Here is a 16789-nt window from a genome sequence, read left to right as displayed (position 1 = left end):
GAGCCACCTAATTAGGAGGCTGTGCTGAGGAAGGGAAGGTCCCGGCCCAGCCACCTGGACCCAGGCCCCCTCCCCTCCGGGGCTTCTTGGTTCCGAAGCCCTTGGTGCCGGTAGAAAACATCACAGCTGGAGAAAGGCCTGCGGCCGCTCCAGGCTCAGGGCTAAAATAAGGAGGGTGGGCTTGGGGGCTCAGGGGCCCCTCTTTGCTCCCCACTGTGAGTCTGGCTCCCCCACATACAAGCCGAGATGACTTTAATCAAAAGAGAGGAAAGTAAAACCCACAGTTCTCGTTCAGAACAAAACAAAACAAAATTAATGTTCTCCATTGTATGTTCAGTCACGTTTAAAAGGAAAAAGCCGAGCAGCTGATAATTTCACAGCGTAAGCTCCCAGGAGAGTAAATGAGCTTTTTTTTTTCTTTTTAATAAAAAGTTTAAATTGTATACAGCTCTCAGAGGCCCATTAACTAACAGATGCTGGTTATCAAAAGAAGTTATTTCTTTGCTTTTTCTAAGCGAATGTGTTTAATCTCCCAGCGGTGCCCAGAGCGGCTGGCGGTGGCGTGACGGGGACCCTGCCACTGCGCCCTGGTCTCCTGGGGTGGGTGACTCAGACAGGACGGAGTGCAGGGGCGGGGAGTCCGGGCTGCCTCAGGGCCACTAGTGCAACCCTGTGGGGAGGGGCCTACCCGCCTCCAGGGCGGGCCCTGGGCGGCAGGGGCCACCTGGTGACCTCAGTGACTGAGAGCCGGGTTCCTATCGCACACATGACCCATTAGGACCAGGTGGACGTGAGGACGGAGTAAATTACCTGCCTTCACACTCAAGGAATAACCTTCTAAGCTTCCAGACAGACCCTCCTCTGACCCCCTTCCGCCTTCCCGCTCTACCCCAGGCAGGGGCTCCCTGCCACTCCTAATCACTTCCCTCCCAGGGCCTTTGTATGGGCCCTGCCACCCACCCCCACCAGCCCCTTCCCACCCCTTTTATCTTCACCCCCACAGCACTTGTCAGTGAAAGTCCCTCTTCGTTCCTTTCCTTTTTCCTCATCAGCCTCTCTCCTCTAGAATGAGTTCTGGACAGTGGCCATGTCTGTCTTGCTCCCCACTGTACCCCAGTGTGTGGATGGCACATAACAGGGGCTCAGCAAACACTGGCTGAGTGAATAAATGCCGGGTACTGGTTGGAGGCTCAGAACTCAGGCATCAAGGTGACAACCACATACTCTAAATACTGGCTTGGAATTTTGATGTTTCTATCTTCTTTATTTTTATTTTTTTAATAAGATGGGCAGAACAGAACTCAGAACTGTGTTCTGCTAGCCAGGCTGTTTAGGAAGGGCACTGGGCCAACTGCCGTCCTAGAACAGAGGACCACAGAGCCTGATGCAGGGTCCCCACGGGTCCACCTCAGGTTTCTCGTACCTGTGATGTGGGGGAGACTGGGAGACCCGGAGCCTCAACCTGGTGATTCCAGGATCCATCCAGCCCCAGCACCTGGAAGGCCCATCACTAGTAACAGATTCAAGAGGAATCCACCACGTGTCTTAAGAGGACGGCTTTACACAGAGAACCCCCCAGTGACATCGTATTTCTCTCCCAGGGGTTAATAACCTACTATTCTTATTCCTATATTTGGTAATTTTTAATTCCTCAGGAGCAAAAACAAAAGTAAAAAACTTAGGTGGTCATTACTTCTGTTGAAATCCACCGTGTCAGTTGAATAAGACCCACATATATTTATGGGACACCAACATGTGCCAGGTATTGAACTGGGTGCCTGGGGAGGAAGATTCCACACTTCTGGCTAACGTGGCCGATGGAACATATACTTTTACCTCTCCTTCCTTCTGAAGCCTCATTAAATTGTAGGAACATACTAAAAAGGCACAAATCATATGGATAAACACAAAAGTAGAAGAGAACACAGTCAACAAGAGATATCAGCAAAATTCTGGACTCTGGAAAGCTGATGGATAACGTATCATTGACAGCAGATCACAGAAAACAGAAAAAAAGTGCTGGTTGAGAGGCAGAGCCTGAAGCAGGTCCACTGATTCTCCAATGGCCCAGGGACTGGCAGCCCCAGGCCCCTGAACAACAGAAGAGCAGGGAGGCAGAAAATAAGAGGACTCGTTGAAAGTATACAACAGTCATTTTACCCCCAAATCCCGTCTCTAACCCCTGTAAGAAACCAGAAATTTAACCAGGGGCTCTCTGGACTAGGATACTGTTCCAGGCCAAGGAATCGAGCTGAAAATAGAGGTAGTGAAGAAAACCCTACACATAAAAGTGAGGGTGCATGGCCGGCCTCCTTGAGAGATGGCGGCCAAGATTCGTCTTCAGAGAAAGAAGCCCCAGGTAGACCAACTACAGACACTGAAAGTCCTTAGGAGGTGTGTTACAGAAACCCACCGTTCATATCCCATCCACCTGTGCAGGTGCCCACCAGCTTGCTAGTGCTTCACTCTACATAAGGACATTCAAGGTCACAGGCATTAGAGCAGTGGTTCTCAACCTGTGGGTAGAGACCCCTTTGGCAGTCGAACCACCCTTTCACAGGGGTCACCTAAGACCATCCTGCATATCAGATATTTACATTACGATTCATAACAGTAGCAACATTATAGTTATGAAATAGCAACGAAAATAATTTTATGGTTGGGTCACAACATGAGGAACTGTATTTAAAGGGCTAGAAGGTTGAGAACCACTGCATTAGAGGAAAGCCTCCAAAATGATAAAGATACCAATCTAGTCCAAAGTGCTTAGTAGGTAGAAGATAATGCAAGCGATAGAGCAACAATAATTATACTATTCTCAGTGAAAAGAATGTTAACCTTTTAAAGGCCACCACAATTTTTCAGTCCCTCTTATAGAACAACAAAGAAGAACTTATAGAATAACACAAGAACTACAATTCTTTATTGATTTCAGAGAGGAAGGGAGAGGAAGAAAGAGAGAAACATCAATGATGAGAGAGAATCATTGATTGGCTGCCTCTTGCATGCCCCACACTGGGGATCAAGCCCACAACCTGGGCATGTACCCTGACTGGGAATTGAACCATGACCTTCTGGTTCATAAGTCAACACTCAACCACTGAGCCATGCCAGCTGGGTAGGAACTACAATTTCTTCAGTGAAAAGAAAATATTATGTAACTACTAAGATCAGGTTGCCATCCGATATAATAAAAGCCTAATATGCTAAGCATCCAGTCGTCCATTTAACCAATCAAAGCGTAATATGGTAATGATATGGTAAGGTCGCTCAACCGCTCATTATGACGTGCATTGACCACCAGAAGGCAGACAGTCGACTGGTCAACCAGTCGCTATGACATCCACTGACCACCAGGGGGCAGACACTCCGACTGATAGGTTAGCTTGCTGCTGAGATCTGGTTGATTGAGACTAAGCAAGATGGGCTGGACACACCCTGGAACCCTCCCTCGGTCCCTCCCCAGCTGACCAACCTCTATATTCTCCCCAGCCCCGATCGTGCACTGGTGGGTTCCCTCAGCCTGGCCTGTGCCCTCTCACAATCTGGGACCCCTCAGGGGATGTCAGAGAGCCAGTTTCGGCCCAATCCTGCGGGCCAGGCTGAGGGACCCTACTGGTGCACAAATTTGTGCACCGGAACTCTAGTACACAAATAATAGTAACCAGAAAGGAAAGAATCCTTGAAAATTATAAGTTATAAATATAATAGAAGAAAATCAAAAGAAAGTTGAAAATTAAAGTTGAAGAATTTCCCCTAGAAAATTTTTTTTAAAGAATCAGGAATTAAAATGTCATTAGATTTTTTAAGGGCAACTCTGGAAGCTGGCAGTCAGTGAATGATACTTTTGAAATCCTCAGACTGACTTCTAACCTTGATTTTTATATTTTTACTAGAGGCCTGGTGCACGAAATTCATGCAGGGAGGAGGTGTCCCCTCAGCCCAACCCTCTCTAATCCAGGACTGTTGGCTCCTAACTGCTCACCTGCCTGCCTGCCTGATTGCCCCTAACCGCCTCTGCCTGTTGGCCTGATCGCCCCTAACTGCCCTCCCTGCCAGCCTTGTTGCCCCTCACTGCTCCCCCTGCCAACCTGGTTGCCCCCAACTCCCTCCCCCCCACCCCCGCTGGCCTGGTCACCCACAACTGCCCCCCCCCACCAGCCTGGTCGCTCCAAACTGCCCCCCAGGCCTGATCACCCCTTACTGGCCCCCAGGCAGCCTGATTGCCCCCAACAGCCCCCCTCTGCCAGCCTGGTCACCCCACGCAGCCTGCTGTTCAGTCATTACTGTGATGGCATCTTGGATAATTTGCATATTCCTCTATTATTAGTATAGATACCTAGTACAACTATCCTCACACAGGAACTGGATGGCTACTCTGTGATGGTTTTGTCATCAGTAATGGAAAATACTGTCTATGTTTTGGAGTCACCTTTAGGACAAGTAGCATGACCCCACAAAGGGGGTATGCAATATAACCATGGTTCTTGGCTTAACTGTAGAACACCTGTCCTTCCTTCTCACTTCCCTAACACTTTTTTTGAAGTAGCATAAAGGTACATTTTTCCAAAAGTCCAAACACTGTGTGTTTCTCCAAATTTTTACTATTCCTTTTCTTCTCTGAAGTGACTTGAGCAGTCAAATGTTGCTAAGAAAACAGAGACAAAAGTAGGAAGTGAAGTTTGGAGTGTTTCAGGTTTCCCATGGGGTACATCACACCTGTCACAGGACTCTGCACATCCTCAGGGGGCAGGTCTGTCCTTGAATGCACTGAGAGATAATGGCCAGTCAGTGCAGTTATTTCTTCAGAACAGCTCCTTCTATTGTTCAGAAAATGCTTCTGTCACAGCTCTGATTTTAACCCTTTAGCGATTATCACCATTTTCAGCCCCTCTTATAGAAGCTCGTGTCTGAGATGCCCAAATCTGCCTCCTCTTTTGTGTTGTCTGTGAAGACCAGTCAACAGGACCCCTGCACACAAGTGTGACACAGACATCCGGACAAGGACAATAGTGAGTGAGCTCGTACAGGGCACAGGTCGAAGCTCCAGGAGTTGGCTGTAGAGGCTATTTATTTCCTTCTGCCCAACCCATGTCTATACCCTTTGCTTCTATCCCTATTCCTAGAATAATATGGATCCCTGTGCCCACATCATGAGTATGCCCGAGAACCTTCATTTCTTTTTTTTTTTTTTTTTTATTGCTTAAAGTATTACAAAGGGTATTACATATGTGTCCATTTTATCCCCCCGCCCTAGACAGTCCCCTAGCCTCCCCTATCCCCCAGTGTCTTATGTCCACTGGTTATGCTTATATGCATGCATACAAGTCCTTTAGTTGAAGAGAACCTTCATTTCTGCTGCTGTTATCAGCCCTGAGTGTGGAAAGCCTGTTTCCCTGACCTTATTCACTCCTCATCTTCGTGAGTGTTCAAATGGCCTTAACTCATATGAAAAGCACCTCAACCTCATGCAAAAAAAAATGCAAATTAAAGCTAAGCAATCACATCTCCTCTTCAGATGAGCAAAGACACGGGAAGCAGACAACACAGCCTGCAGGAAGGGCTGGAATGCGGGTGGTCCTGGACCAGGAGTAGGTGCACCCTCCCTGGAAGACAAACTAAACCACTTCTAGGAACTGTCTGGACATTCTTGCTCATTTACAGGGGTGTTTGCTACAGCTGTGTTTGCAGCAGCAAGACTGGAAACTATAGAAACGCCCCCAGCAGAGGGCTGGCTCAGTGAGTTATGAGCCCATCACGCCGAGGAAAACTACAGTGCCACTGAGCAAACACACAGATACGAAATGATCTCTAACATACAAAGTCAAAGCACAACACGCACAACAGAATGGGTAGTGCGTGCTGCCGCTTGTAGGAAAACACAATGGCCATTCGCACAGACACATGTGCACACACAGACACGTGTGCACACAGACATATGTACTCTGAGGATCTCCTAGAGAGAGTCAAACAAGAAACACATAAAACAACAGTTTCTGGAAAAGGGAAGGGGATTTGAGCTTAGAGAAAAGCTCACTTTGTACTGTCTGCCCCTTGGCCTTGCTTCAATGAAGTCTTACCATTTGCATGTAGTACTTTGACAAAAGAAGCTAAAAATTTTTCACTAATATGTCAACAAGATAACATTGTGACATTGAAACTGTCAACTGTTGCTTGGGACAGGGACCACCCCACCTTGCAACCTCTGACAGCTATGGCTCTCTGGGCAAGAGTTTTCTCATCAGAAAAATGAGGACGTTGACCTAAGCTATCTCTTGAGTCTGTTTTCTGGCACAAAATACCTATAATCTTTCATTTAAACCAATTTTCTGTTCCTAAGCAGCAGTGGCAGAGCAGTGATGGGCTCTAGAAGGTTCTCTAAAGCACATCTCAAGGCTCTTAAGCCATCCATTCAAAATAATTTTACACTGAAGCATCCCTGAAATATGTTCAGAGCAGAGTTTACTGAACATAACACAGAGACTACTAGTACAAAAGTGTGTGCCTGGGCAGGCAGGCTTCTTCGGGCTGCCACGGAACATGTGAGAGCACGCTGTGCATGTCTCTTTGGATTTGGACACAGTGGAAATACATCTCCTTCCCTCTGGCAAGTGCCACGTTAGCCAGAAAACCTCCAACCGATGACATATCAAATAACCAGAATGTATGACGGTGGAGAATCCTTTCCTGCACCAACTTTTAAAATGAATCCCATGTCCAAATAGGAAATTCAACTTTAAAATATATCAAAGAAAAAATATGCAATCTAAAGCATTCTAAGACATCCTTAAAACACTAAATTCCCCAAATGTTAATGTACATTGAAGTCACAATGAAAACACGCTGCGGAGATCTCTCCAGACAGACAGAAAGATGTAAAGCAGGGAGGACAGCAGGATGTACTAAAATACTTCTTGACTCAAAGAGGAGAGGGGAGGCGAAGGGAACATTTAAATAGATCATTCTGAGTTTCTTATAGGAAATTCCAAATGGCAGTTTATAAACGGTCTTTAAAGAGGAAACACTACCAATAGAAATGAGAGCAAAATGCATTTTTCTAGTCTATGTATAAGCTTGGATCACCTTATTGCTTACAAATGGAAACCAAAAACCAATCACTCCCATTGATTAATTTCTTGGCATCTCCCACGGTAATTAACAGAGAAGGTGAACTGATAAATGTTTGCTGAATGAGTAAGTAAATGGGGAAAAGCAAGAAGCTGTTCTTGTCCACGTGGTCTCAGAATTAGACAATCAATTCTGATCTTTGATTCCAAGTAAAAGGGTCAGTGGGGGAAAAAATTTCTAAATGCATGCTGGACGAGAGGGTAGCAGCTGAAATGAGTTTACTTCTGAAATCCTAAAGAAAGATGGGAATGCAGGCAAAAAGAACCAGCCCTTTGGGTGTTACATGGAAAGCCATCACATCAAGGTGGGCAACACGCAAGCTCATTGATCATCGGCTTCAACTGTGAAAGGCGATGCGTCCTTGTTAGCACGAAGCCTTAATGAAATTGTGTTAAGATGGCTGATTTGTCTCCCCTGGTCGGTGTTTACTGAAGGGAAACAGAAAATAAAGGGTAATCCGTTTGGTTTCAGCCAGACCTGGCTTTGGATACCAGTGAAACGAAGCTCGGGAGCCACAGTCCCACCTGAGCAGCCCCATCTGCAGCTGCCCCACCTGAGCAGCCTGGGGGGCTCCTGCCGCTCATCAGAATGCAAGTGGGACAGCGAGCCAGCCTCAGGACAGCACTCACATCCATTAGCCAAATGATTAAATATACATCAACCCCTGGGATAATAAAGTAATTGTAACGGGGCATTGTCACAGGATCAATGTTTCCGGGTTTAAAAATAAACATTAGCATTTATCTAGTAGCAGAAAACTATTATCCCCCCGTACTGTTTTATTCAACTGACATCTTTTAATCAAAGCAATCCATATCGTGGCAGCATTCCAAGGTATCATAATTGCAAATATTTATGGCAAGTGAGATAATAGCTATATTTTTGTTGCTAGCTTTGTCTTCCTTTCCTACGGATCGGATGCCAACATTTTCTAATGAATTAATTCCATTAAGAAAAAAATCCGAAGTAATTACATTAATGGGGAAGCCTCTCATCCACCTCCATGGTTTCACTTTTAACTATGATGCACAGCCGTGCATGTGAGCACACGCCTTCTAAATTTTTTCAAAATATCTCTGTAATGAAAATAAATTAAAACAAAACCTTATTTGTCAGTGGTGTCAAGCAACCCCTCAAAGGAAGGTCTGAGTCTCTCGACCTGAGCTGGGGGTGGCCTTATGCACCCCAACTAATGGTCTCAGAGGCTGAGTCTGCTGCCGGTGGGACTCGGATAAGGAGTAGGGTTTGGGAATCTGGCCTGAGATTTACTTTCCCAGCCTCACAGGTTTGCCTCTGGGCCAATGCTCCGGATCAGGGCCTGCTATTACTGGCTCCCATTGGCGACTTCCCGGAGAAATGCAACCTGATTCGGGAGAGCGGAGACCAGCAGCTGGCTGTTTCCTAACCCTAGCAGGCCTCTCTTGTGACGCCCATTCTAATGAGCTGTCCTGGCTCCCAGTTAATTTGGGCCACCACCCTCCTCCCTCCCTCCCAAGACAGACTGCTCATTTGCTTCCTTGAAGCCCCAGACTCATTTCCAGGAGCACGTGGCAGAGGCTGCAGGCACTGGGAAGATGGAAACGCATTTCTTCACTGTCTGACATGTGTTCAGTTCCAAAACCAAAAACCATCAGAAGGAAAGTCCTGATTCTAGCCACTTTCTCGTAAAGCAACTACATAAGGTATGAGGGCGGCAGATGCATAAAGGTGTATACCGCCAGTGCGAGATGGGGAGTTAGCTCACCACAGCCTTCCCTGAGGTCACCTGTGTGACTGTGAGGTTGAGACAATGTCCCAGTGATTCAGGCCCTTCACATAGGGTACAGGGGGGCCCCAAGGGCCCGATCGGATCTGCGTACTATGAACCGTAGTCACCCACATACTCTTTAGGTTAGGATTAAGTCCTACTCCATTTCAGCAACAGCAGGACTCCTAACTTTTGATTCATTCCATAGTTTTACTGCGCCTTCTCTAGCCAGATGGGCTCAAAGGAAAGGGGGAGGAGAGGCTGCTCTGGGATCCAAGGCCATTGCTAACTCAGTCTCAGAGGTCAAGGTCATTCCAGTGTTCAGGTGACTTTGCAGCCCATGTCCCATTTTTCTCCTTATTTTTCTCTTGTAAACCAAGAATTTCACAAACACACCAGAAAAAAAAAAAAAACACACACACACAAAAAAAAACAACTTTGTAAATGGGCCAGTTCTCTAGAAAAGGAACCGAAAATGACAAATGGTATTACATTTTGGCATAGATTCAGAGTTTGCAAATACAGAGATTTGTGTGTGCAAACAATATAGGCACCATTGGAAAAATGGGAAGCTACTTACATATGGTACATGTCACACACACACACACACACACACACGGCTTGTTTTCAAATTAATTTGAAAGGCTGTTTAGCTCTGAGCTATCACTGCCTTCAGTTCTGACTCGCCACCTTCAGCACTGGTATCTTTCGATAGGAATTCTGTTCCTAGAATTTGTTTGAAAGCGTTTAGGTTTACACGGATCACTGGAGGTTCTTCATTTTCCCCCTTTTGTGTTATGCAGGTATAAGCTAGGTATAAGCCATCTCTCTAGGCATAAACTGTCCACTGGTAAAAATCAATTTTGATTTTATCAGTATTTATTACTGCTGGTGCCAGCAGTTTAGAAAGACTAATGAGGGAAAACATGCAAACTAGGAGAGAAAAAATTAAAGCCGGGTCCTCACACCTACAAATTTTAGTCTGCTCTCTTCAAGAGGTATTTTTGTATCGTGCCAAGGGAGCTTAAATTATCCATTTAAAAATGCGATCAATAAAAATTTATGGCACTCTGTTATTGCTTACATCTCAGTACTTGCAAACTGCATGGTGGGTATTTCTAAAACAAGGGCACCAGGCTTTGAGGTGCTACGGAACCAGCGGCCAACTTGCCTGCAGTGCCCAGCTCTGTTCCTGGCCAGCACCCCAACCAACGTCAGCCTCGTTCTGTGACAGTTTATTTCAATTTTCTGACTCCCACCCTTGCAGGATAGAACAGAACATGTGATAGGACCGTGCACATCCACATCTCGATTTTCCCTTTCCAGAAAAGGCCCCCGAAATGTGCATTTCTCCAGGGCCAAGCTCTTGAGTGTTACGGCTCTTAAAGTGGCCCCTGAGCCTTAGCAGAGCTGGCTCCCTCACACATTCTCTTGTGACACATTCTTTACTGACCAGGACAATTCAGAGAACAGCCAATCTCCCTGCCACTACCCTCACTGGGGAATTCCCTTCTCCCACTCAGCCAAAAAGTCCCACAAAGTAACGTGTTCCCCAAGTTCGAACCTCTAAGAGGGAGATTTTACAGGATGTTTAATTAGAAAAAAGAGACAACTCTGGATTTAAAATTTTGATTTTTAGCTACAAAATGCCCATACTCTTAAGAAGCTGATTATCTGCTTCCAGATGTCCACGAAACGCTGTCACGATCGAAGACCCAAAACAGAGGCTTCCCAGGCACTCTAAGAACTTAGTCACCCATAGGGAGGCACCAGCAAACTGCAGCCTCAAAGGCCAAATCCAACAAACTGCTTTTGTGAATAAAGCTTTATTGGAACACACAGCCATGTCCTTTAAGAACAAGTGTGCAGCCCCTGCTCCAGAGCCACGGGACATTTGCGGCCTTCCTAACCACTTCCATTCCCTCCAAGGTGCGGCACGGGAGGCAAAAGGACTAGTCCGCTGTGGGCCCACACCTGACACATTTCAGTCCACATGCCTCGCAGCTCACTCCCAGGACCCACATGGAAAAACTAGGGAGACTCACTCACAACGGGCAGCCTTCCATGGCTGCCTGCTCAGTGCAACTGGTGAGACAGGTGCAGGACGTACTCAGGACACAGAGTGACCTTATTGTGAAGACAGCAAGTTACTGACTAACCAGACTCCCGCTTTCCAGGCTGGGTCCTGACCAGATCACCAGAGCCAGAACCTCGGGCCATGTGCCCAGCCAGACTGGGGGGAAGAAGACTCGGGGTATATGGCTTCTAAGAACTGTCTTCCTGTTGATGAATCTGTCTTTTAGACCCATTCACACACTGAAGCCATCTCAGTGTACCTCCCACTAGTCTCTTCTGCAGGGCTCCTCGACCCAGAGGGAAGGTTTCTTTGCCCCGAGAGGCAGGCAAAGCAATGGAAGGGCAAGGGAGACTGGGGCTTACGATGTTCAGCAATTTTATTTTTATATTTGCAGTTGAAGCCAACACCCCAAATATGTGTGTGTGTGTGTGTGTGTGTGTGTGTGTGTAATTAAACGTATTTTTTCTCATGGGTATGGTACATTTTAAAATCAACCTTCCAATGACAAAATAATGATGATTATGATAAAAATAATAATTCCTCGCATATAGCAAATGTGACAAAATGACAAAAGAACTCTGAATTTTGGGGATTTATTTTACTTTTTTTCTTTTTAAGATGCTACATAGTCAAACAGAATTGGGTTGGTCTTTTACGGCATAAAATGATTCCACAGTCAAACTCTCAGTTACCACGTGCTAGATGGACTACCTGCAGAGCCCCTCACGCAACCCTCCCTGCCCCGGCGGCTGACTCCCTCGCCTAACCCTCTGCTGCCTAACTCACTGCCTGATCCCCAGCTGGATCTGTAAGGTCAGATCACGACCAGGCTTGGGGTTCCTGTGCTGGAAGTGTGAGTGCTGGCTGAGGGGTGGGCAGTGAGAGAACAATATAAAAGATCGGCTGCTCTTCTCCATTAAAAAGGGTACAATCGAGTTTACTGTTGCTACTACAAATTTTCCTCCCTCTGATAGTTGTTAATTTTTTACACAGAAAAATACTTCCTGGCTGCTGTTCTCCAACATTCAAATGAACCACACGTCTGTATATTCGTATGCAGAGTCCACAGCCCTCTGGCCATAATGCCAGCTTCAACGGCGGCATTATGTAGCACAGGTGATTTTTAGGCCACAGCATTAACTATAATCTTGTGACAAGAAAACATGAGATGAAATACATTAGATAAGTTAAATATGCATTAAACATCTCCGAATACAGTTCAATCACACGACGTGAACCAACAGGAATTTAGCTTGGTCCCTTTAAGAGAACAAAGCACTGGCTTTTCCTTCCAAAGTATGGGCCAATCGGTGCCCATGCCCACCCGTGTCCCGTACCCTGCCCATGCCGCCACAGCACAATTCTCGGCGGCTGACTCTGCTCATCAGTCCCAAGGAACTGATGGCCCGGGCATCACACGGACAAGAAGCCTGGGAGCGAGCGAGCAGCGTGGGCTGACTGTGGAGGGATGGTATTCCCACCACGCTGGGCTCTGGCTCCCAGGCCGGCACCCAGGCAAGGAAGAGAGTCGTGTTTTCAGAGAGGTAACCAGCGACATGGACCGAGGCTACGGATGTTTAAAATGACATTTACAACATGCCATTACCACTTAATCATGGCTTCCCTTATCATTAACAAAGATCATTCTTTTCCCCATCATGTATTATGCATTTGTATCTTTCTAAAAGATTGTTACATTGTGTTACATTTGTGTATGGGTGCACTCGCAGGCGCAGGAAAGGGTAATTTAAAAGGCAAGACCTGTGAGATGTCATCATACATAATTTCTTTTTATACATGGTTATGATAAATTTAAATCCCATGATACGGCGGATCCATCAATCCAATCGACCCCCCTCCACATGCTGCCTCTACAAGGCGATCTTCCCTATGATGACACCGACGATGAAGAACAGGACTACCAGCGCGAGCAGCCGGGTGCTGAGGCCCTCCTCCTTCCCTGCCGTGGCCAATGCAGGAATGGGGCTGTTGCTCTGCGCCGTTTTCCTCATCCGAAGTCCATCTTCTTCCTGAGGGAGCAAATGCACGTTTCAGACAATCCACACACCAGAAGCAGAGTCAGCTGTACAGCTTAGCAGAGGGCTTTCATACCCACACTCAGACCCCATGATGTGGTCCAACTTCCTCATTTTGAAGCCTAGGAGGGGGCTGATTTGAGGACACTAAAAAATATCAGAAGCCCTTCTTTTGTTCCATCCATCCTACACATTTTTGCACCACAAATCCAAGCAGGGCACACCTTGGTTCCCCATGATTTATAGAAAAAAGTTCTTAAGATGGTCTAGTCTGGACACACCCACTTTTTTGGCCATGTCTCTCAGCTGCTCTTCTTCACCTACATCCAACCCCAACCCCTCTGTCCTTCCTTCCTCTATTGAACAGGCTTCCCTAATGAAGTCATCAGTTTTTGAAATGATAGGTACCTCTCAAGACAGGAATATAAAAATCACAAGAATAGAAACCAAGATGGCGGCATAGGTAAACACCGGAAATTGCTGCCTTGCACAACCACTTCAAAAATACAACTAAAAGACAAAACGGACATCACCCAGAACCACAGGAAGGCTGGCTGAGTGGAAATTCTACAACTAGAAGGAAAGAGAAAAGCACTGAGACGCAGAGGAGGTGCGGAGGTAAAGTGCAGAGGTACGGAGGCGCACGTGGAGAGGGCTGGCGGCTGAGGACACTGTTGTCTTTTTCAATCGGGAGGGAGTCTCAAGCTCCTGACTGCTCTGAACTCCAGTTCCGGGTGAGTCTCTGGGGACCCAGACTCATACGGGGAAAAACTGGACTGTCTGGCATCAGGCAGAACTCGAGGGCGGCTTTCTCTCAGAGGTGCTTGCAGTGATTACCACGGGACACTGAGACCCGGGGCCTCTTAGGGCAGGACTGAGAATCAGCCATAGCTGTTTGCTCTACCCTGTTGCTCCCAAGAGGCCCCGCCCCACCCAAGCTGTTTGCAGAGGCTTTTGCATATGAAAGGTCTGGCCCTTTGCAACCTGAAAATTACCTAACAAACTGCAGCTGAATCAGAGAGACATAAAACATCCAAAAGAAGGTCCAAGGCCTTACAGCAGCTTGCATTGCTTCACAGCTGGGCCTCATCTGGGCACCTCCAAACCCCAAACAAAGAAGAGGAATCTCTCCATAGCTCCTGCTGGGTAGCCTCAGGCAGAGGCTAAATTAGCACCTCCTTAGAGATCCAAGAGCCAGTGTACCCAGTGGTCAGAGTGGGACCATCCAGATTACAACTCCTCAGATCCATAAGGGACACACTCAGGGGGCAGACTCAGTGAGCACCAAAGCCCCACTGAAGCAAGTCTTGCCCCAGAAGAGTGTCTCCAGCTCAGAAGTTCTCCCACTGCAGACACAGCTGATCCTCACAGCCAATTGGCCTGGAGGTCAATTCTTCCCAGTGATACCTACAACAATCAAGACTTAACTACAACAAGACTGTGCAGAAAGCCCACAAAGGGGTGCACCAAGAGTGTCCACCTCAGGTAATTGGGGAGGCTGAGCCACTGGGCCCTATAGGACACCTCGCATAAAAAGCCACTCTATCAACACAGAGAAGCATAAAAAATGCGGAGACAAAGAAACAGGACACAAATGACAGAAATGGAGGAAAGCAAACTACTGGATATAGAGTTCAAAACCACACTTTTAAGGTTTTTCAAGAATTTTTTAGAAACCGCCGATAAATTTAGTGAGACCCTCAAGAAATCTAGTGAGACCCTCAAGATTATGAAAAAGGACCAACTAGCAGAAGAGGCATGTAGCCAGAGAAACCAAGATGGCGGCATAGGTTAACGCTGGAGATTGCTGCCTCGAACAACCACTTGAAAAAACAACTAAAAGATGGAACGGACATCATCCAGAACCACAGGAAGGCTGGCTGAGTGGAAATTCTACAACTAGGAGGAAAGAGAATATCATACCCAGACTCAGAGGAGGCGCAGTGCTGAAGTGAAATACTAAGGTGCGGAGTGCATGCGGAGTGGGCTGGAGGCGGAGGGCGCGGTTGTTGTTTTCAATCGGGAGGGAGTTTCAGACTCTGAGCTCCAGATCTGGGCGAGTCTCTAGGGACCCAGACTCAAACGGGAGAAGCGGGACTGTCTGGCTTCGGTCGGAACTCGAAGGCAGCTTTCTCTCCGAGGTTTGCAGCGGTTGCTGGGACACTGTGAGGCAGAGCCCCTCGGGACGGAACTGAGAGCAGCCATAACTGCTCGCTCTGGCCCACCCTGTAGATCCCCGGGGACCCGCCCTGCCCAAGCCCTGCGCAGAGTCATTTGCCGGATAGCCTCAGGCAAACGCTAGATTAGCACCGCCCTAGAGATCCAGCATGGAAGCTCTCCCACTGCAGACACAGAGGACTCTCATAGCCAGTTAGCCTGGAGGTCAAATCACCCCGGTATTGCCAACAACAATCAAGGCTTAACTACAAGACTGCGCACAAAGACCACTAGGGGGTGCACCAAGAAAGCATAAAAAATGCGGAGACAAAGAAACAGGACAAAACTGTCAATGGAGGATATTGAGTTCAGAACCACACTTTTAAGGTCTCTTAAGAACTGTCTAGAAGACGCCGATAAATGTAGTGAGATCCTCAAGAAATCTAATGAGACCCTCGATGTTGTGATAAAGAACCAACTAGAAATTAAGCATACATGTACTGAAATAACGAATACTATACAGACTCCCAACAGCAGACCAGAGGAGCGCAAGAATCAAGGCAAAGATTTGAAATGCGAAGAAGCAAAAAACACCCAACCAGAAAAGCAAAATGAAAAAAGAATCCGAAAATACGATGATAGTGTAAGGAGCCTCTGGGACAGCTTCAAGCGTACCAACATCAAAATTATAGGGGTGCCAGAAGATGAGAGAGAGCAAGATATTGAAAACCTATTTGAAGAAATAATGACAGAAAACTTCCCCCACCTGGTGAAAGAAATAGACTTACAGGTCCAGGAAGAGCAGAGAACCCCAAACAAAAGGAATCCAAAGAGGACCACACCAAGACACATCATAATTAAAATGCCAAGAGCAAAAGACAAAGAGAGAATCTTAAAAGCAGCAAGAGAAAGAAACTCAGTTACCTACAAGGGAATACCCATACGACTGTCAGCGGATTTCTCAACAGAAACTTTGCAGGCCAGAAGGGAATGGCAAGATATATTCAAAGTGATGAATACCAAGAACCTACAACCAAGATTACTTTATCCAGCAAAGCTATCATTCAGAACTGAAGGTCAGATAAAGAGCTTCACGGATAAGAAAAAGCTAAAGGAGTTCATCACCACCAAACCAGTATTATATGAAATGCTGAAAGGTATCCTTTAAGAAGAGGAAGAAGAAGAAAAAGGTAAAGATACAAATTATGAACAAACATGCATCTATCAACAAGTGAATCTAAGAATCAAGTGAATAAATAATCTGGTGATCATAATAGAATCAGGGACATAGAAAGGGAAGGGACTGACTATTCTTGGGGGGAAAAGGGGTGTGGGAGATTCGGGAAGAGACTGGACAAAAATGGTGCACCTATGGATGAGGACAGTGGGTGGGGAGTGAGGGCGGAGGGTGGGGCAGGAACTGGGAGGAGGGGAGTTATGGGGGGAAAAAAGAGGAACATCTGTAATAATCTGAACAATAAAGATTTAATTTAAAAAAATAAAAAAAGAAAAGAAAAAGGACCAATTAAGCATACACTGACTGAAATAAAGGATATTATCCAGAGTTCCGACAGCAGACTAGAGGATCGCAAGAATCAAGTCAAAGATCTGAAATACGAAGAAGCAAAAAACACCCAACCGGAA

At 46.5% G+C, this 16789-nt stretch overlaps 1 protein-coding gene across 2 annotated transcripts in view; it reads right to left on the bottom strand.

The window, feature by feature from the left end:
* Positions 1-11529: 11529 nt before the first annotated feature.
* VAPB (VAMP associated protein B and C) overlaps positions 11530-16789 on the bottom strand; it is a 66165-nt gene continuing 60905 nt past the window's right edge. For both annotated transcript variants that reach the window (XM_036321505.1, XM_036321506.1), the window contains one exon: positions 11530-12982. In XM_036321505.1, the coding sequence (XP_036177398.1) occupies positions 12824-12982 (159 nt within the window). In that variant the 3' untranslated portion in view covers positions 11530-12823. The remainder of the gene's footprint in view (positions 12983-16789) is intronic.

The sequence above is a fragment of the Myotis myotis genome, unplaced genomic scaffold, assembly GCF_014108235.1.
Source record: "Myotis myotis isolate mMyoMyo1 unplaced genomic scaffold, mMyoMyo1.p scaffold_m19_p_9, whole genome shotgun sequence".
Classification (NCBI taxonomy): domain Eukaryota; kingdom Metazoa; phylum Chordata; class Mammalia; order Chiroptera; family Vespertilionidae; genus Myotis; species Myotis myotis.
The sequence above is the reverse complement of the archived record's forward strand: the minus strand, read 5'-3'. Positions and strand labels throughout refer to the sequence as shown.